General features: G+C 40.9%; 2 protein-coding genes across 3 annotated transcripts; both read right to left on the bottom strand.

Moving 5' to 3' along the window:
• Positions 1 to 364: 364 nt before the first annotated feature.
• LOC141618459 (polypyrimidine tract-binding protein homolog 2-like) lies at positions 365 to 7636 on the bottom strand. 2 transcript variants are annotated; one of them, XM_074435569.1, is made up of 12 exons: positions 7546 to 7575; positions 6354 to 6601; positions 5423 to 5632; positions 5021 to 5081; positions 4116 to 4178; positions 3882 to 3955; positions 3386 to 3481; positions 3244 to 3301; positions 2952 to 3056; positions 2783 to 2864; positions 1424 to 1536; positions 365 to 905 (listed from the first exon to the last, which is right to left on the bottom strand). In XM_074435569.1, exons 3-12 carry the CDS (start codon positions 5458 to 5460, stop codon positions 627 to 629), a joined length of 969 nt encoding a protein of 322 aa, XP_074291670.1. In that variant the 5' UTR covers positions 5461 to 5632; positions 6354 to 6601; positions 7546 to 7575; the 3' UTR covers positions 365 to 626. The 2 variants fall into 2 exon arrangements, with proteins under 2 accessions (XP_074291670.1, XP_074291669.1); XM_074435568.1 differs by lacking the exon at positions 5021 to 5081 and having other exon boundaries at positions 7546 to 7636.
• A 5750-nt stretch (positions 7637 to 13386) lies between these two features.
• Positions 13387 to 13854, bottom strand: LOC141620804 (uncharacterized). The gene has a single exon (XM_074437578.1). It carries the CDS (start codon positions 13852 to 13854, stop codon positions 13387 to 13389), a length of 468 nt encoding a protein of 155 aa, XP_074293679.1.
• Between the last annotated feature and the right edge of the window lie 434 nt (positions 13855 to 14288).

Below are 14288 nucleotides of genomic sequence, written 5' to 3'. Positions count from 1 at the left end.
AATTTTTGATGTTTTGTCAGCGATAGATCAAACTTCAAACTTGACCTCCAAACTACTCTTTCAAATTCAATTTGCCTACTTTTTACCAAAATTATTTAAACTGCCTCGGTATTCACCAACGCAATGAAACAACCCTCCCACACCACCAATGAACCACTACACAGCGCAACCCTACCACACTGACTCGGTATCACAGTGAGACCTCCAACCACAAGAACACCATGCAACTACACTTCACCACACGACCCAAGACAGCCATTATTAGCCAAAAACCATCCACAACCACAACTCGACTGACCCACACCATTGCACCCACGACCAATCACAACCGTCGACCCATATTAAACGACCATGGCCAAGAAGGTTGAAGAAGAAAAATTAACTCCGCCATTTGATGGGCAGAAGATATAAAAAGAGACTCCACAAGTAAATTTTAATTCTGAAATTCAAAAACCCAGGGAAAGAGAATTACATGCTGCCCTACCTATCTGCAAAGTATTTAGAGTTAACATTTTCAAACCAAAATTGACGAATCAGGCCTGGCTTGACAGGTGACGTCTTGCATGTATTTCGAACAACCAACCATGTCAGTAAAACCATGGTTGTTTTTAGAGTTGAAACATCTGTCATCCGCTATACGGTCGCATTCCAGGCTGCTGCGGAGATGTGCCAGGTGGGCCGGGAGGGACAGACCCTGGTTGCATGTATGGATAGTTATGCTGATGCATAGGCATCTGCGATCCCATAGGCTGCTGTGGTGGTCCCCAGGCATAAGATGTCGGAGGACCTGCATACTGAGTGCCGTTATAGGGAGGGCCGGGCAATGGGACTGCTGGCTGTTGTACAGGAATTGCATGGATGGCAGGGTTGGGTAGGGTATAGTCTCTGCCTCTGTCATTGTTAACCTGGATTTTAAACGTCAAATTAGTAACAATTAACATCATAGAAAGAGACTTGTCTTTTCAAGGGAAAAATATTGCTGGTGAAGGGATTCCGAACATGTATATGATGTTAGATAATTAAGGGAAATAGAACAAACACACAACGCACTAGAATGTTTGCGCTTTTTATATCGTAAGTAGGAGCTGGTTGATGAAAATTTCATCACATCATCCCATTAAGGAAAAGGAGTATATTTATCACAAAATTGATGTACAGCAAACAGCGCAAGGTTTCCTTGCACCAAAAGAATATAAACCACAGCGACTCCATCAAAAATACATAAACCCTCAAGAACATGCTTGACATATCAAATTAATAATTCCCTTAGCAAAATAGGCACATATAACATATAAGAGAGTGAACATTAAAAAAAAATGTCATTCAGACAATCCTGTAATACGATTAGTCATACTATCACAGCAAACACACACAAAAACTGCCTGCGCTCAATGCAGAACTCGAGAGACGGAAAATAAGTTACCTTGATGCTTAGATCAGTGTGGCGTGAATATGAAAGGTGAAGCTTGCAAAACCCCCCATCATAAATGCAATGACCTTCAAGTGATTCCTTGGCAACAGTTGCTGTCTGAACATCTGCAGGTGTGAAGCATAAAGAGTTCTCAAAACTTTGTACACCCTCTAGGCCTCTATAGCGAAAAGGATTCATAGCTTACAGAGCTAAAGTTACGATTCTTTACTAAAAAATGAGTGGACTACCCTTAACAGTATATACACATCTTCCTCGAAAGATAAGTTGTCCAATTTGCTACAGGGTAATACAGAACATAACTTAAAAATAGAAGTAGAGCGTACCAAGTACCCTTGTGTAACACAATGAAAGGAGGTGCTATAAAATTGGCAAAAAGAGGTCTGTATATTAGGCCTAAGTCAGCGGTTTCATACTTTTATATGATCTAGTTCCACAAAAGAATGAAGTGGATATGTGACAGCAAAACGACCACTCAAACAACGCAGTGTGCTAGGCAGTTATTTCAGATGATAATTGAACATACTTGTTAATAGCCTCAATGCTCTACAGATCTAGGTTCTTTAGCGTTGTTAACTTGTTATACTTGCCTAATGCCACTGCCGCAGACTGAGTCTGACAACAGCCACAAATCCCAGAACATCTACTACATGAACTCTTAAAAAGTTAGTAATATTAATAGAACTCCATTGCCTAAATAACAGAAGACCTGTCACATGAAAATAACTAGGTACTAGACTAATAGTTAAGACAGCAGTTAATGGCAAGCTGACACTCAGCACCCAGAGTAGCATAGATTTTTTAAATAACCACCAAAAAAGAAAATATCTACCTTTTAAATAATCGCTTACACCTAATGAGATCTTCATCTAAACAAATTCAGTGAAAGAGCTTGACGCAATGAGTGAGAAGAGGAAGACTAACAGAGGTTAAGGGGAAGAGTCGGAGTGAGAAAGGCAAGAGAAGGGAAAGGCAGAAGAGGAGGGGCCGAGGGGAGATGGGTGGAGGAAGCTCTCTAACAACGTACAGGAGTAATAGGAAGTGATTTTGGCCAAGTGAGACTTCTGTCTAGAGGCTTTTAAAAATATTAGACACGATGAGAAAATGAGAAAAAAGGGTAAGCAGGTTCAGCCATGTGAGATAAAATGAGATAAGGGAGTAACAATAAATGTGTATTTAGCAATATGACAAAAACCAAGTGAGATTTCCATTGGAACACTTGATTACTTACGAATGGAGAACTAAGAGGTCTTAAATACTTATATTTCAACTTGCCAAATAAAGATTGATACACTCTTAAAAACTTCCTTCCCCACAATAATGGTAAAAAGAAAGGAAAACGTTAACACTGACCAGGATACTGAATCAAGGCTTGCAGCCCCTCATTCTTGTCAAACATAGCAATCTTCTGGACAAATCCGAAGGCAGAAAAAACCTGCACAGGAGGTCAAGAAGACTCTTAGTTAAGACTTAAGCAGCAAGCATTGAAGGCAAAAAAAGGTGAAGTAGTGGAAGTCCATACCGTATGCAGGACTTCCAATGTAATAGCATACTGCATATTTTCAATTGATGCCAGAAGCACATTACTTTCAGGCTCCAATTTCTTCCCATCTAAGCCCACAGCTATCTGCAAGCATTGTTCCATTAGTGGTCACAAAGAACAAGAGTGATTAAAGAAATCTGTTTGCACAAGATGGAAGGAGAAGATAGAAATAGGTTGCTCTTAGTGTCAGATGTCACCATGAGCTAAAGTGAGATAGAGATCAGTCAAAGTGAGAAGAAATATAAGTTCTGAAAAACGAATGTATCGTTACCTGGCCCATTGCATCTATAGCTGAGGGAGCGACTGGAAGGTATGGGTTAGTGTAATCCCTACAATAATGAAACATGCGTCAGCCAAATAAGGTACGTATTGTGTCGGTCCAATATTTTTGTGAATTTATTATGTCAATTTACCTGCTCCGATGGCTCTGGAATTTAACACTCAGATCAGTATGTGCAGAATACATTATCTTAAAAGTGCACGGACTCAGATGATCTGGGAGCAAGTAACTGCAAAGCAAAAAAAAAGAAGGCATACCAATCAGTCCATGTAAAATAGTAACAAAACAATTTCTTAATTATCAGATGAGAGCCCTTACTTGTCTGACTCCACAACAATAACAAACTATACCGTTCAAACCAAGTTGCAAACTTGCAATTGCCCCCAGTAAGACTTTGAAATAGATACTTTAGAAAAAACGACTTCACAAAAAATATAAGATGAACAATGAAGAAAATAACATAACAAAAATTCTTAGAAAGTTAAAACCATCTATACAGTAATGCGAAAAGGAATCTCACAAAGACTTCAACTGGTTTCATTGCACCTAGGGTTGACATGTATTGATGTATAGCATAAGATCCGAAAAAGTGGGCTATCCCAGAAGCCACACAATAAATCCAAATTCACCTTGGAATGCCTCTTCCATCAAGGGCGTCCTTGGCAGAGGATGCAGTTTCCGTGTCAGTAAACTGAATCAATGCCTGCAAGAGGGAAAAATGATGAGCTTCAGACTTAAAAGTTAAAACATCTATGCAAACAACACTTACAAGTTACAACAGAAAGCAGGGAAAAAAAAGAAGGGTATAATAACGCAGTACAACAAGGGGAGCAAAAAAATGAAAAGTAAAGACAGATATTTGCCTGAAATCCAGCTGTCTTCTCAAAAGTTGTAATTTTATGCACAAATCCGAATGCTGAGAATACCTGCAGAAGGCCAGAAGTATATATGTTGCTAAATGGATGAACTTTGAAATAAAAAATGGAAAACATGAAAATTTCCACCAAAAGGCAGAAAGAAAAACAAAAACACTTGTCTCTTTTAAAACAGCTCCCGAGTTCGCCAGGTACAAGTGTACAGCAAAATGTAAACTGGTACATGGGAGCACAGAGTAAAATTCGGTATGATTTTCGTATGATAATGCATATGCACAGAATCAGCAACACTCGATGTAGAACATATAAAGAATTGAAGATTCATATTAAGAAAAAGGCTACAGCGACTGATTTCAAGATCAAGTCTCCAATCCGAGATTTAATATTATGGCTGTGTTAATAAAAAATTCTCAAACACAGCCACAAGCAAGCGATGATCAAAGATCATAACCACAAAAAAAAAAAAAGGAGAATAAAAAAACCTAAAACAAAATCTTATTACGATTGAAAAATTAAAAAATCCCATAAACTCATTTTCCGATACCGATTTTATAGTTAAATTTCCAGTTTCGACATAATAACGAGACATAATGAGTGTAATTTTCCCAATGCGTAGTTAGTAACTTTCCCAATGATAAATACCACATTTCAGATACACTAGACTAATGTTGGTGGTTAACAAGTCATGACTTGCACATTCCAACTCAGTGAACATGAACACCTACAAACTGTGCATATCTTTGAACTGGCAGAAGGCATGCAAAAGTCAATCGGGCACATGAGACGACAGCATAAAGCAAACATGACTCTAATTACGGTAGGTTTTGAAGGGGAAAAGAAGAGAAGGGAAGAAAGAGGCAGTGTTAGGGAAAGGAGAAAGGAGACAAACACACACGTGCTCTTTCTCCCAATGCAGTAAGCTGCCATCGAAGATATGTCCTTGACAAGGGCCTGCTGATCCAGTTACACTCACGTCAAATAACACCTTATTAAGCACAGTCAACTATAGCCTAAAAAGGGCAGCCCGGTGCACGATGGCGTCCCCGCTAGGCGAGGGTCCGGGGAAGGGTCCCACCACAAGGGTGTAATGGGGGCAAGCCTTCCCTTGCCATTTTGGCAAGAGGCCGCTCCAAGGACTTGAACCCGTGACCTCACGGTCACAAAGCAACACCTTAACCGATGCGCCAAGGCTCCCCTTCACAGTCAACTATAGCCTATTCAGAAAAATAAACCACGCATCCTCATTGCAACCAGTTGTATCTCATATTCCGACATGGGCCATGCAATATACTTACCAAGTGTATAACATCAATGCTGACTTGGCGCGCATCATCCCCTTCAATAGTCACCAATAACACATTTCCTGCGGTGTCGGCAGTAGTCTTATTATTTACAATTTCATGCCTGTTGGAATACTGTAAGTAAACAGTTTTCCCTCGTATCTGTGCTTGTTCAGACGCTGAAGCAAAATAAGACACCATGGCAATGGCTTGATTAAGCTCTTCCTGCAAAAGATGCATGCTTAGTACTGGAAAATTTTAAAATCCAAATTAGTCAAATGAGACAAAAATGCTACTAATAACTTCAAATATGTCGCACGTAAAAGTGTAGGTAAGATGACTAGCTAGCATAACACATATATTAAGCAAGAATCTCATACACAAAGCTATGTTACTTCGACACTTCACATCAATGGTGTCCGCAAGTCTAGCCACACTTCATTATAGGCCAAACACTTTGAAACTTAAAATAGTTGTGTCTGACACTCCGACACCGTATCACATATGACACTTGCACAGTTGCGGAGTCAGATTATGGAACAGTATTGATTAAACTACCCTCCACGTTAGAAGGACCATAATACACCCCAACAACAGAAGACGAAATGTACATGTTAGACCAAGCACGTGACCGATAAAAACCTTAAAAACACGTAATAGTTGATTAAGTGACGCCTATACCAGATAGTCCAAAGTCCAAACCTCACAAACCTTTTTAAAAGTCACTCTTCAATTCTTTTGTGCATGGCTGTCACCCTCTTTGTGTTCTTTAATTAATGCTATATCTTACTCATCAAAAAATTTCAGTTTTATGTTTTCTCTCAGCTCCTAATCTATTTTCTTTATATCAAGGGTGGGCAAGGGGGCTGCGCCAATGAAAGCTATAGCTATGTGCTATGTCTAATGAGACACTGAGAAAGAAAAGATCATCAATATCTTCACTTACAAGTTCAATAAACGCTTGATTCTTATTGGCGCCAACATTGCACTTGGTGTTAACAACTTTACCAAATGGTTTCCCTAATTCAATCAGCTCTTCTGGTGTACATTCCCATGGCAAATTCCTCAAATGAAGCACCTTGGATGGAGGTTGGGTGTAACGGAATTGTGGCTGACTAGACCCAGATGCCATAACACAAGCAGCCCAACACTGAAAATTCGGACAAAGGCACCCTCACGAACCAAAACTCCTTCCTGCATGGGTAAACACCGAGAAGGTTCAAAACTTCAATAGAAGACAAAAACAACAACTAAAATAACTCTGAACATTAGGGTTTGCATCTAACAACTATTCCCTAAGACGAGCCTCAAGTCTAATAACTGACAATGAATCACACTTCAACTAGTTTTTATCAAAGATTATCAAATTACATTGCCCTTTATAACTTAACCTAATTTTAGATTTTTTCCATTTACTTCTCAAAAGGTAATATCCACGCCCCAAAATAATTAGTTACTCGTGTGCGAACTGAGACGGTTGTACGCGTAGCTGCCTACAAGTCAGTCATAAATTCACTTATAGAGTACGACATATATCATACAGTGAGTTCGTTGTACGTACATGTGTACATAAATCTCAAATGAGTTTTTCGCACAAAAAATCACTCCTCTAGTCCCTACTCTTCTTCACCCACTCTTCAGAACCGAATTATCACTAGATGACAGTTCAGCTCAGCATAACTCAATCTTTTCATATTTTCACATAATTCGAAAATCAATAACTCCGACCATTTCTCTCCTCGCAATCCACAACTTCTGTAAAACGAGATACAAATACATACAATTTCATCAAATCACAAAATTCCAATCACTAAACCTAACTACTCAAAAATCACCACAATCAGCGAATAAATACTTGTTTTTCGCAGAATTGTGACGAATTATACAAAAAAACTAGTGAATCTAAATCCCTAACTATACCAAAAAAAAATAATATATCAAAATCTCAATCCGGAAGAAATCGAAACCCTAATTTTCGAAATCAAACTTGTTTCTCTAAAAATCAACTCAGCAATCAAAACACAAGAAAATCAACAAATTTAAATTAAATAATCGGCGTGATATAAGATCATAATCGTGAATGAGTAGAATTAAATAGAGGAAAAACGCGAGGAAAAGAGGAAGAAAGATGAACAAACCTTGAGAAAAGCAGGTAAGACAGTGGGGAGAGAGGAGCGAAGACGGGGGCGCAATGAGAGAAAAGGGCTCGAGGATTATTGTACGATTTTTTTTTTTTTTTTTTTTTGACAACAATGAACTGATATAAATAAAGAAAGAAACACCTTACCAACGGTTCAGCCTGTAGCTAAGCTAACAGACCATTGAGGATATAATACAAGAAAATATCTAATTTTCGCAATGGAATTGCGAACACTTATTGGGACTGACCGAAATTGGGACAAAACGGAAGATAGTTTTGGACAAGAGATCACAAACGAGACCGAGGCACATTCACTTGAGTGAGCGTTACGCATCCCATTGAGTAATGCCTTTGTGGATGCTTCAAAAAAGGATGGAGCTCGGAGTTGCGTTAGATAAGAGCAGCCAGTTGTCGAGTAAGAGTGTACGATTTTTAGGACTATGGCATGGGTGATTGTAGAGAAAAAGAGAAAAAATAATGGGACTACGGTGTACCCCTGAATTTTTCGATTTTCTATGTTGTACCTCTCCTTTTTTTTAATTCTACGTTATACCCCTAAACTTCTTAGTTTTTCTTCAGCATAACCTCGTTGAACTCTCCATTAACCTTATCACTATCAAATGACGATATTTTGACCTTTATTCTGACTTATTAATGGTGTATCACCATTCTATATGAGAAACATCATAAATCACTTTTAATAGGCACCAACTACTATTAAAAACATATGTTATGAGTGGTTATGAGTCATGACATAATAATGAAGAGTTTTTGAACTTTTAGTTAGTTTCGTATACTATTTCGTGGGCTAATGGATAGTTCGACAAACTAATAAGTAATGAGCAGGTTATCGAGTAATTGGAATGAAAAATAGATCATTTAAGAAACTATGTTAGCAAAGACAATAAATAAGGTCACGATATAGACTAATATATAGAGTTTAGGGGTACACCATAGAATATAAAAAAAGGAGGGGTACAATGTAGAAAACCAAAAACCACAAGGGTACACCGTAGAATATCCCAAAAATAATATACTCCCTCCTATTTTTAATAACCCTTCCTTTTTATGGAAAGCATGAGAATTATGATAACCCTTCCTTTTTATGGAAAGCATGAGAATTATGAGAGGGAGTATTATATGATAAAGTATTGTAGTGGGGTAGGAGATTGGAGAGAGAGAATGTATTGTTTGATTAAAATAAGTATTGTTGTGGGGTAAGGTGGTTAAAATAAGATAAACTATGAGTATTGTGGGGTATTGTTGTGGGATTGGGTGATTAAAATAATTATAAAGTTTGTCAAATAAAGGAAATAGAGAGAGTATTATGAATAGACGAGAAAGAAAATAGTGAGAGTTATTTAGAATAGGAGGAAGTATATTTGATCAGTTTGAATTTTTGCCATTATTTAAAAAAAAATGGACCTTCATCCCCTATATTTACTAAGGGGACGTTTGGTTAGAGAAAGGGAAAGGTAAACCTAAAACTTAACTAGTTGTTTGGTTACATCAAGAAAATCAAGTATGGTGGGTTGTGGTTTGTTTTTGTGTGCGGGTGGTGGTTTAGGTGGGGTGGTTGTGGTGGTGGTGGTGATGGTGGTGGCGGCAGTGGTGGCGAGGGTGGTGGTAGCGTTATGGTGGTGGTGGTGCTAGTGGGGTGGCTTTGGTGGTGGTGATAATGGTGGTGGCGGCATCATGGTAGTTGTGGCGGTGGTGGCGTCACGGTGGTTGTGGTGATGGTGGTTTATGTGGGGTGGATGTTGTTGTTGTGGTGGTGGTGGTGATGGCATCTTTATGGTAACTGGTGTGGTGGGAGTCGCAAGTGTGGTGACAGGTAAATAAGGTGGTTGAAGGGTAACAAGGGTAATGAAATCTCATACCTTGGGGGGTTGGGGGCAATGAATTAGATGGATTGAGCGGTAAGGAAATGAGTTTCATTCTCTTTGTTTGTGTAAAACAAACACCAACAAAGGAAATCAATAACTTTGTTTTCATTTCCCTTTCTTATAGACCCCAACCAAACGTCCCCTAAATGAATAGGATTCTCACATTTTTTTCCTCCATAAAGCATTTTTTTTTTTGATGTAAAACCACAAGGGCTTTAAATTATATTAACTGAATCAAGCGATACAAACTCAGCAATGTTTGGAGGAAGATCCTCATACCAAATTCTTCTTCCTAGCTGCCAAGGCCACACATGAGCTAATTCGTGAGCCACACTATTAAACTTACGTTTAGCAAATAAAAACTCAACCGACTCAAAACATGAACATAAATCATAAATATCATCATAAATTTGAAATATATCGCTCCTGTCAGTGCTCCTTCTCTTGAAGTCTTGAATCACGTTTAAGCAGTCACTCTCGATCTCCACTCTTGCAATACCATGTCTTCTTGCTTCAGCTAACTAGGGGTGAGCAAAACCGGTTAACCGAACCGGATTTGAAAATCGGTTCGGTTACCGGTTTTCAAAAACAGGTTTTTTCCCAAACCGAAACCGCCCCGGTTTTAAACCGGTTAACCGGTTTTTTAGCAATTTAAAAACCGGATCCGAAAACCGGTTACCCGGATCCGAATTTATAAACCGGTTTTAACTTTTTTTTTTTACCCCAAATTGACGCTTTTCAACCCACCTCTCCATCCTAACTCTTAAATTCCTACGTAAACCTTCGTGCATCCCCATTAATTCAACCAAATCACACATCTTTGTTTATTTTAAGTCGTTTTCTTATTTATTTTTTCGAAAAAAAAAGTAAACCGGTTTTGCCTTTTTAGGGCCCGAAACCGAACCGGATTTCCCCAAAAAAAACCGGTTCGGGCACCGAACCAGAAAAAAAACCGAATTATCGGGTTTCTTAATTCGGTTATCGGTTTAAAAATTCGGTTCGGTTTATTTTGCTCAGCCCTACAGCTAACCCCAAAAGGATCGGACGGCTTCAGCTTCAAGTACTCGAGGCTCTCTCACCTCTCGCTGCTGCAAAGACACACCCCACAAAACACCTCCCTCAGCATCACGACATACCGCGCCCAACCCCACCCCTGACCACTTATTATCCCCGCGTCCACATTAACTTTACATGAGCCATGTCTCGGCCTAATCCACCTCACCTCCGGTATGCTTCACTCCATAGCAGCCCCTCCCTCTGTATGTGACCCTGACTCCTCCATTTCCTCCACTAACTCTTGAACCCTACGCAACACCTCTCTCTCACACACACTACGTCCCTCAAAAATCATCTTATTTCTCGCTTCCCATATTGCCCAACACCCCGTCATCAAAGTCACACACTCCTCCACCGATGCATTCTTCATTATCGCCTCACCCCACTCCCTCACCATTGTAAACCCGACCTTCCTCATCGTCTCCAACTCCAACCCATCCCAAACTCCCCCAACCCAATCACACCCTCGTACAACATGTAAACAAGTTTCCACATCATACGAGCAAATAGGACAACCATCAGCTGTTCCACTTATCCGACGAGCTAAATTACGCTTTGTAGCTATAGCTTCATTACACAGCTGCCAGAAAAAAACTTTGATCCGAGGAAGGACCGGTACCTTCCATATCTTATTCCATAACCACCTTTCACATTCAAAATCCGACTGCTCAATCAATTCCTCTCCTTCTCCGTCTTGTGCCCAATAAGCCGACTTCACGGAGTAATTACCATCCTTCGTCAGGTCCCAACACCATTCATCCGGACTGTCCCTCCTACTAAGACGAATCTTTGAAATTCTTTCAACCTCGAACGACAAAAATAAATCCGCTAACACCTCCTGATTCCACCCTCCTCCATCCGGCATCAATAAATCAGCTACCTTCATATTCACATCCGCATTACCCAACGGCGAAAGAACGAACTTGGACCTCGACTCCTTAATCCACGGGTCTAGCCAAACCCGAGTCCCCACCCCATTTCCAATTCGCTTCCTAGCAGCTAAGCTGATAACATTACGCGCCTCCCATATACTCCGCCATGTATAGCTCGGGTTAACTCCTAACTCAGCCTCCATAAAATCGGTGTTAGGGAAATATTTCCCTTTCAAAACTCGAGAAAGAAACGAGCACTTATCAGTAATGAGCCGCCACCCTTGCTTACCCAACAAAACCCGATTAAATTTATTGAAGTCTCGAAATCCCAACCCACCCCTTTCCTTCGGCCTACACAATTTATCCCAGGCTAACCACGCCATCTTCCGCTTCCCACCTTCTGAGCCCCACCAGAATTTAGAAACAATAACACGTTATTCATCACAAAAATTAGCTGATAATTTAAATACACTCATCGCATATGTCGGAATTGATTGGGCGATTGCCTTTATCAACACTTCCCGACCCGCTTCACTGAGTAACATTCCCTTCCAACCTTGCAATTTCTTACTAAGCTTGTCTCTAATAATTCTTGTAACCACTTGCTTCGAGTGACCCACAACTGTTGGCAACCCCAAATACCGGTCCTGTACCTCAACGACCCTCACACCCAATACCTCCGCCACTCGTTGACGCCTCTCCCCTCTCGTTCCCTTACTGAATGACACCGTCGTCTTATCAAGATTAACCAGCTGCCCAAAAGCCACCTCATATTCCCTAAGAATATCCATCACTGTCCTAACTTCCCTCTCATTTGCCTTCACAAAAAAAATACTATCATCTGCAAATAGTAAGTGTGATACAACCGGCGCCGTTGCAGCCAGCCGAATACCATGAAGCGAACCATTCTCAACAGCTCTCCTTAGAAGACTAGACAACACTTCAGCAAACAATATAAACAAATATGGTGAAAGTGGATCACCCTGTCGCAATCCTCTACTCGGGCTAAACATCTCAGAATTTGCACCATTAACTAAAATTTCATACTTAACCGATGTCACACACTCCATAACTCGCCCTACCCATAACCCATCAAAGCCCATACGCCTCAAAAGCTCCTCCAGAAAAGGCCATTCGACCCTGTCATATGCCTTTGACATATCCAATTTGAGTGCCATATGCCCTCCTCCACCCCTCGAATTTTTCATATAATGAAACATCTCGAAAGCCAAAAGAATATTATCTGTAATAATACGGCCAGGAGTGAACGCACTCGGATTCTCAGAAACAATACTCCCTAAGAACATCTTCAACCTATTAGCTAAGACCTTCGAGACGATCTTATACAGAACATTACACAAACTAATAGGCCTAAAATCAACCATCTTGTCCGAAGCCTTCTTCTTGGGAATTAAAACAATGTGAGTGAGATTCATATTACCGGGCATCGGTGCACCATTAAGGATACCCAACACTTGACGTACTACAGAGGGCCCCACTATATGCCAGTAAGTCTAAAAAAACAGGCCATTCATGCCATCTGATCCCGAAGCCTTGAGCGGATTCATTTGATTTAGAGCTTGAATTATTTCCTCCCCCGTTTACTCAGCCCGAAACCCCTCATTCATTTCCCTGGTAACACGCCTTTCCACACCTCACATAATATCCCAAAATCAGTCGGTCCCGTCGTGGTAAACAACTGCTTAAAATACTCCACCGCCACGCCCGCACCCTCCTCAGTCTTCTCCACCACCTTACCCTCGTCAGTGACGAGCCTATGTATGTGATTGCGCTACTTCCTTTGACTAGCCTTTCGATGAAAAAATTTTGTGTTCTTATCTCCTTCCTTCGGCCAAATTGCACGGGACCGCTGCCTCCAAAATAGCTCCTCCTGCCTTAATAATTTAGATATGTCTCTAGTCACTCTTCGCCTCTCCTCAACCTCCCTAACCGACCGACTCCCCTCAGTAAGCCTCTTAAGCCATAACCTCTTTGACCGCAGCTCCTTTACTACCTTCCCAATGCTTACCCCTTTCCACTTCTGAAGATCCCTAGCACAACTCTCATTTGTTGCGAGTACATCACCATCATTTCGCTCCCAAGCCTTTTTAATCGTAGCTTCACACCCTTCCTCCCTACCCAAACATGCTCAAAGCGAAACTTCCTCCTCCGACCCCCTTCCTCCCGTATCCTCCTATCGAAGACTACCTTTAAGAGAGCGTGGTCAGACCACTCCCTATCAAGGTGGAAAAGCCGGCCATAAGGAAACAAATCAAACCAATCATCCGTAGCCATAGCCCTATCAATCCTGCTCTGCCTATTATCCTCCCCACTCTGCCCGTTATCAAAAGTGAACTCATAACCCTCATAGGAAATATCACGTAACCTACACTCATCAACTGCATCCCTAAAATTATTCATCTGCCATTGTGCACGCTCTCCACCCCTCTTCTCGTTAGAAAAAATAACTTCATTGTAATCACCAAGACACATTCAAGGGCCCATCGATTCCGATGCTAAAAGACGCATGAGCTCCCATGAGAGATACCTATCCTGAACAGCCGGTCACCCATGGAATCCTGTAATCCTGCATTTAATCTCGCCCATTTCAACATCGAAATCCATATGATGCACTGAAGCACTCCTAAGGGAACAACGAACATCACCACGCCAAAGAAACGCCAGCCCACCTGACCTGCCCACACTATCTACAGCAACTCCTTGATACCCATCAAACCTACTCCACACCCTCTGCATCTCCCTACTACTCAATTTAGTCTCACACAAATAAACCATACTTGCCTCCTCCCTCCTGAGCAGATTCTTCAAACCGCCCACTGTATCGGGGTTGCCCAGCCCCCTGTAGTTTAGGCTTAAAAGATTCATAATGCCCGGCGGGGTTGAGTGCCCTCAACCTCCGCCTCAGG

The sequence above is a fragment of the Silene latifolia genome, chromosome X (genome assembly GCF_048544455.1).
Source record: "Silene latifolia isolate original U9 population chromosome X, ASM4854445v1, whole genome shotgun sequence".
In the NCBI taxonomy this organism is placed as follows: Eukaryota; Viridiplantae; Streptophyta; class Magnoliopsida; order Caryophyllales; family Caryophyllaceae; genus Silene; species Silene latifolia.
Note: the sequence above shows the minus strand (reverse complement) of the source record. Positions and strands in the feature narration are given on the sequence as shown.

Bases quoted from the DNA above. Each gene is read 5' to 3' on its own strand.
- LOC141618459 (XM_074435568.1), bottom strand. From the start codon at position 6,539: ATGGCATCTGGGTCTAGTCAGCCACAATTCCGTTACACCCAACCTCCA. The intron at 4,179-5,422 runs GTAAGTATATTG...GGCCTTCTGCAG, and splicing joins GCATTGATGTTATACACTTG to GTATTCTCAGCATTCGGATT. The intron at 2,865-2,951 runs GTATGGACTTCC...CCTCCTGTGCAG, and splicing joins CATTGGAAGTCCTGCATACG to GTTTTTTCTGCCTTCGGATT.
- LOC141620804 (XM_074437578.1), bottom strand. From the start codon at position 13,854: ATGTGTCTTGGTGATTACAATGAAGTTATTTTTTCTAACGAGAAGAGG.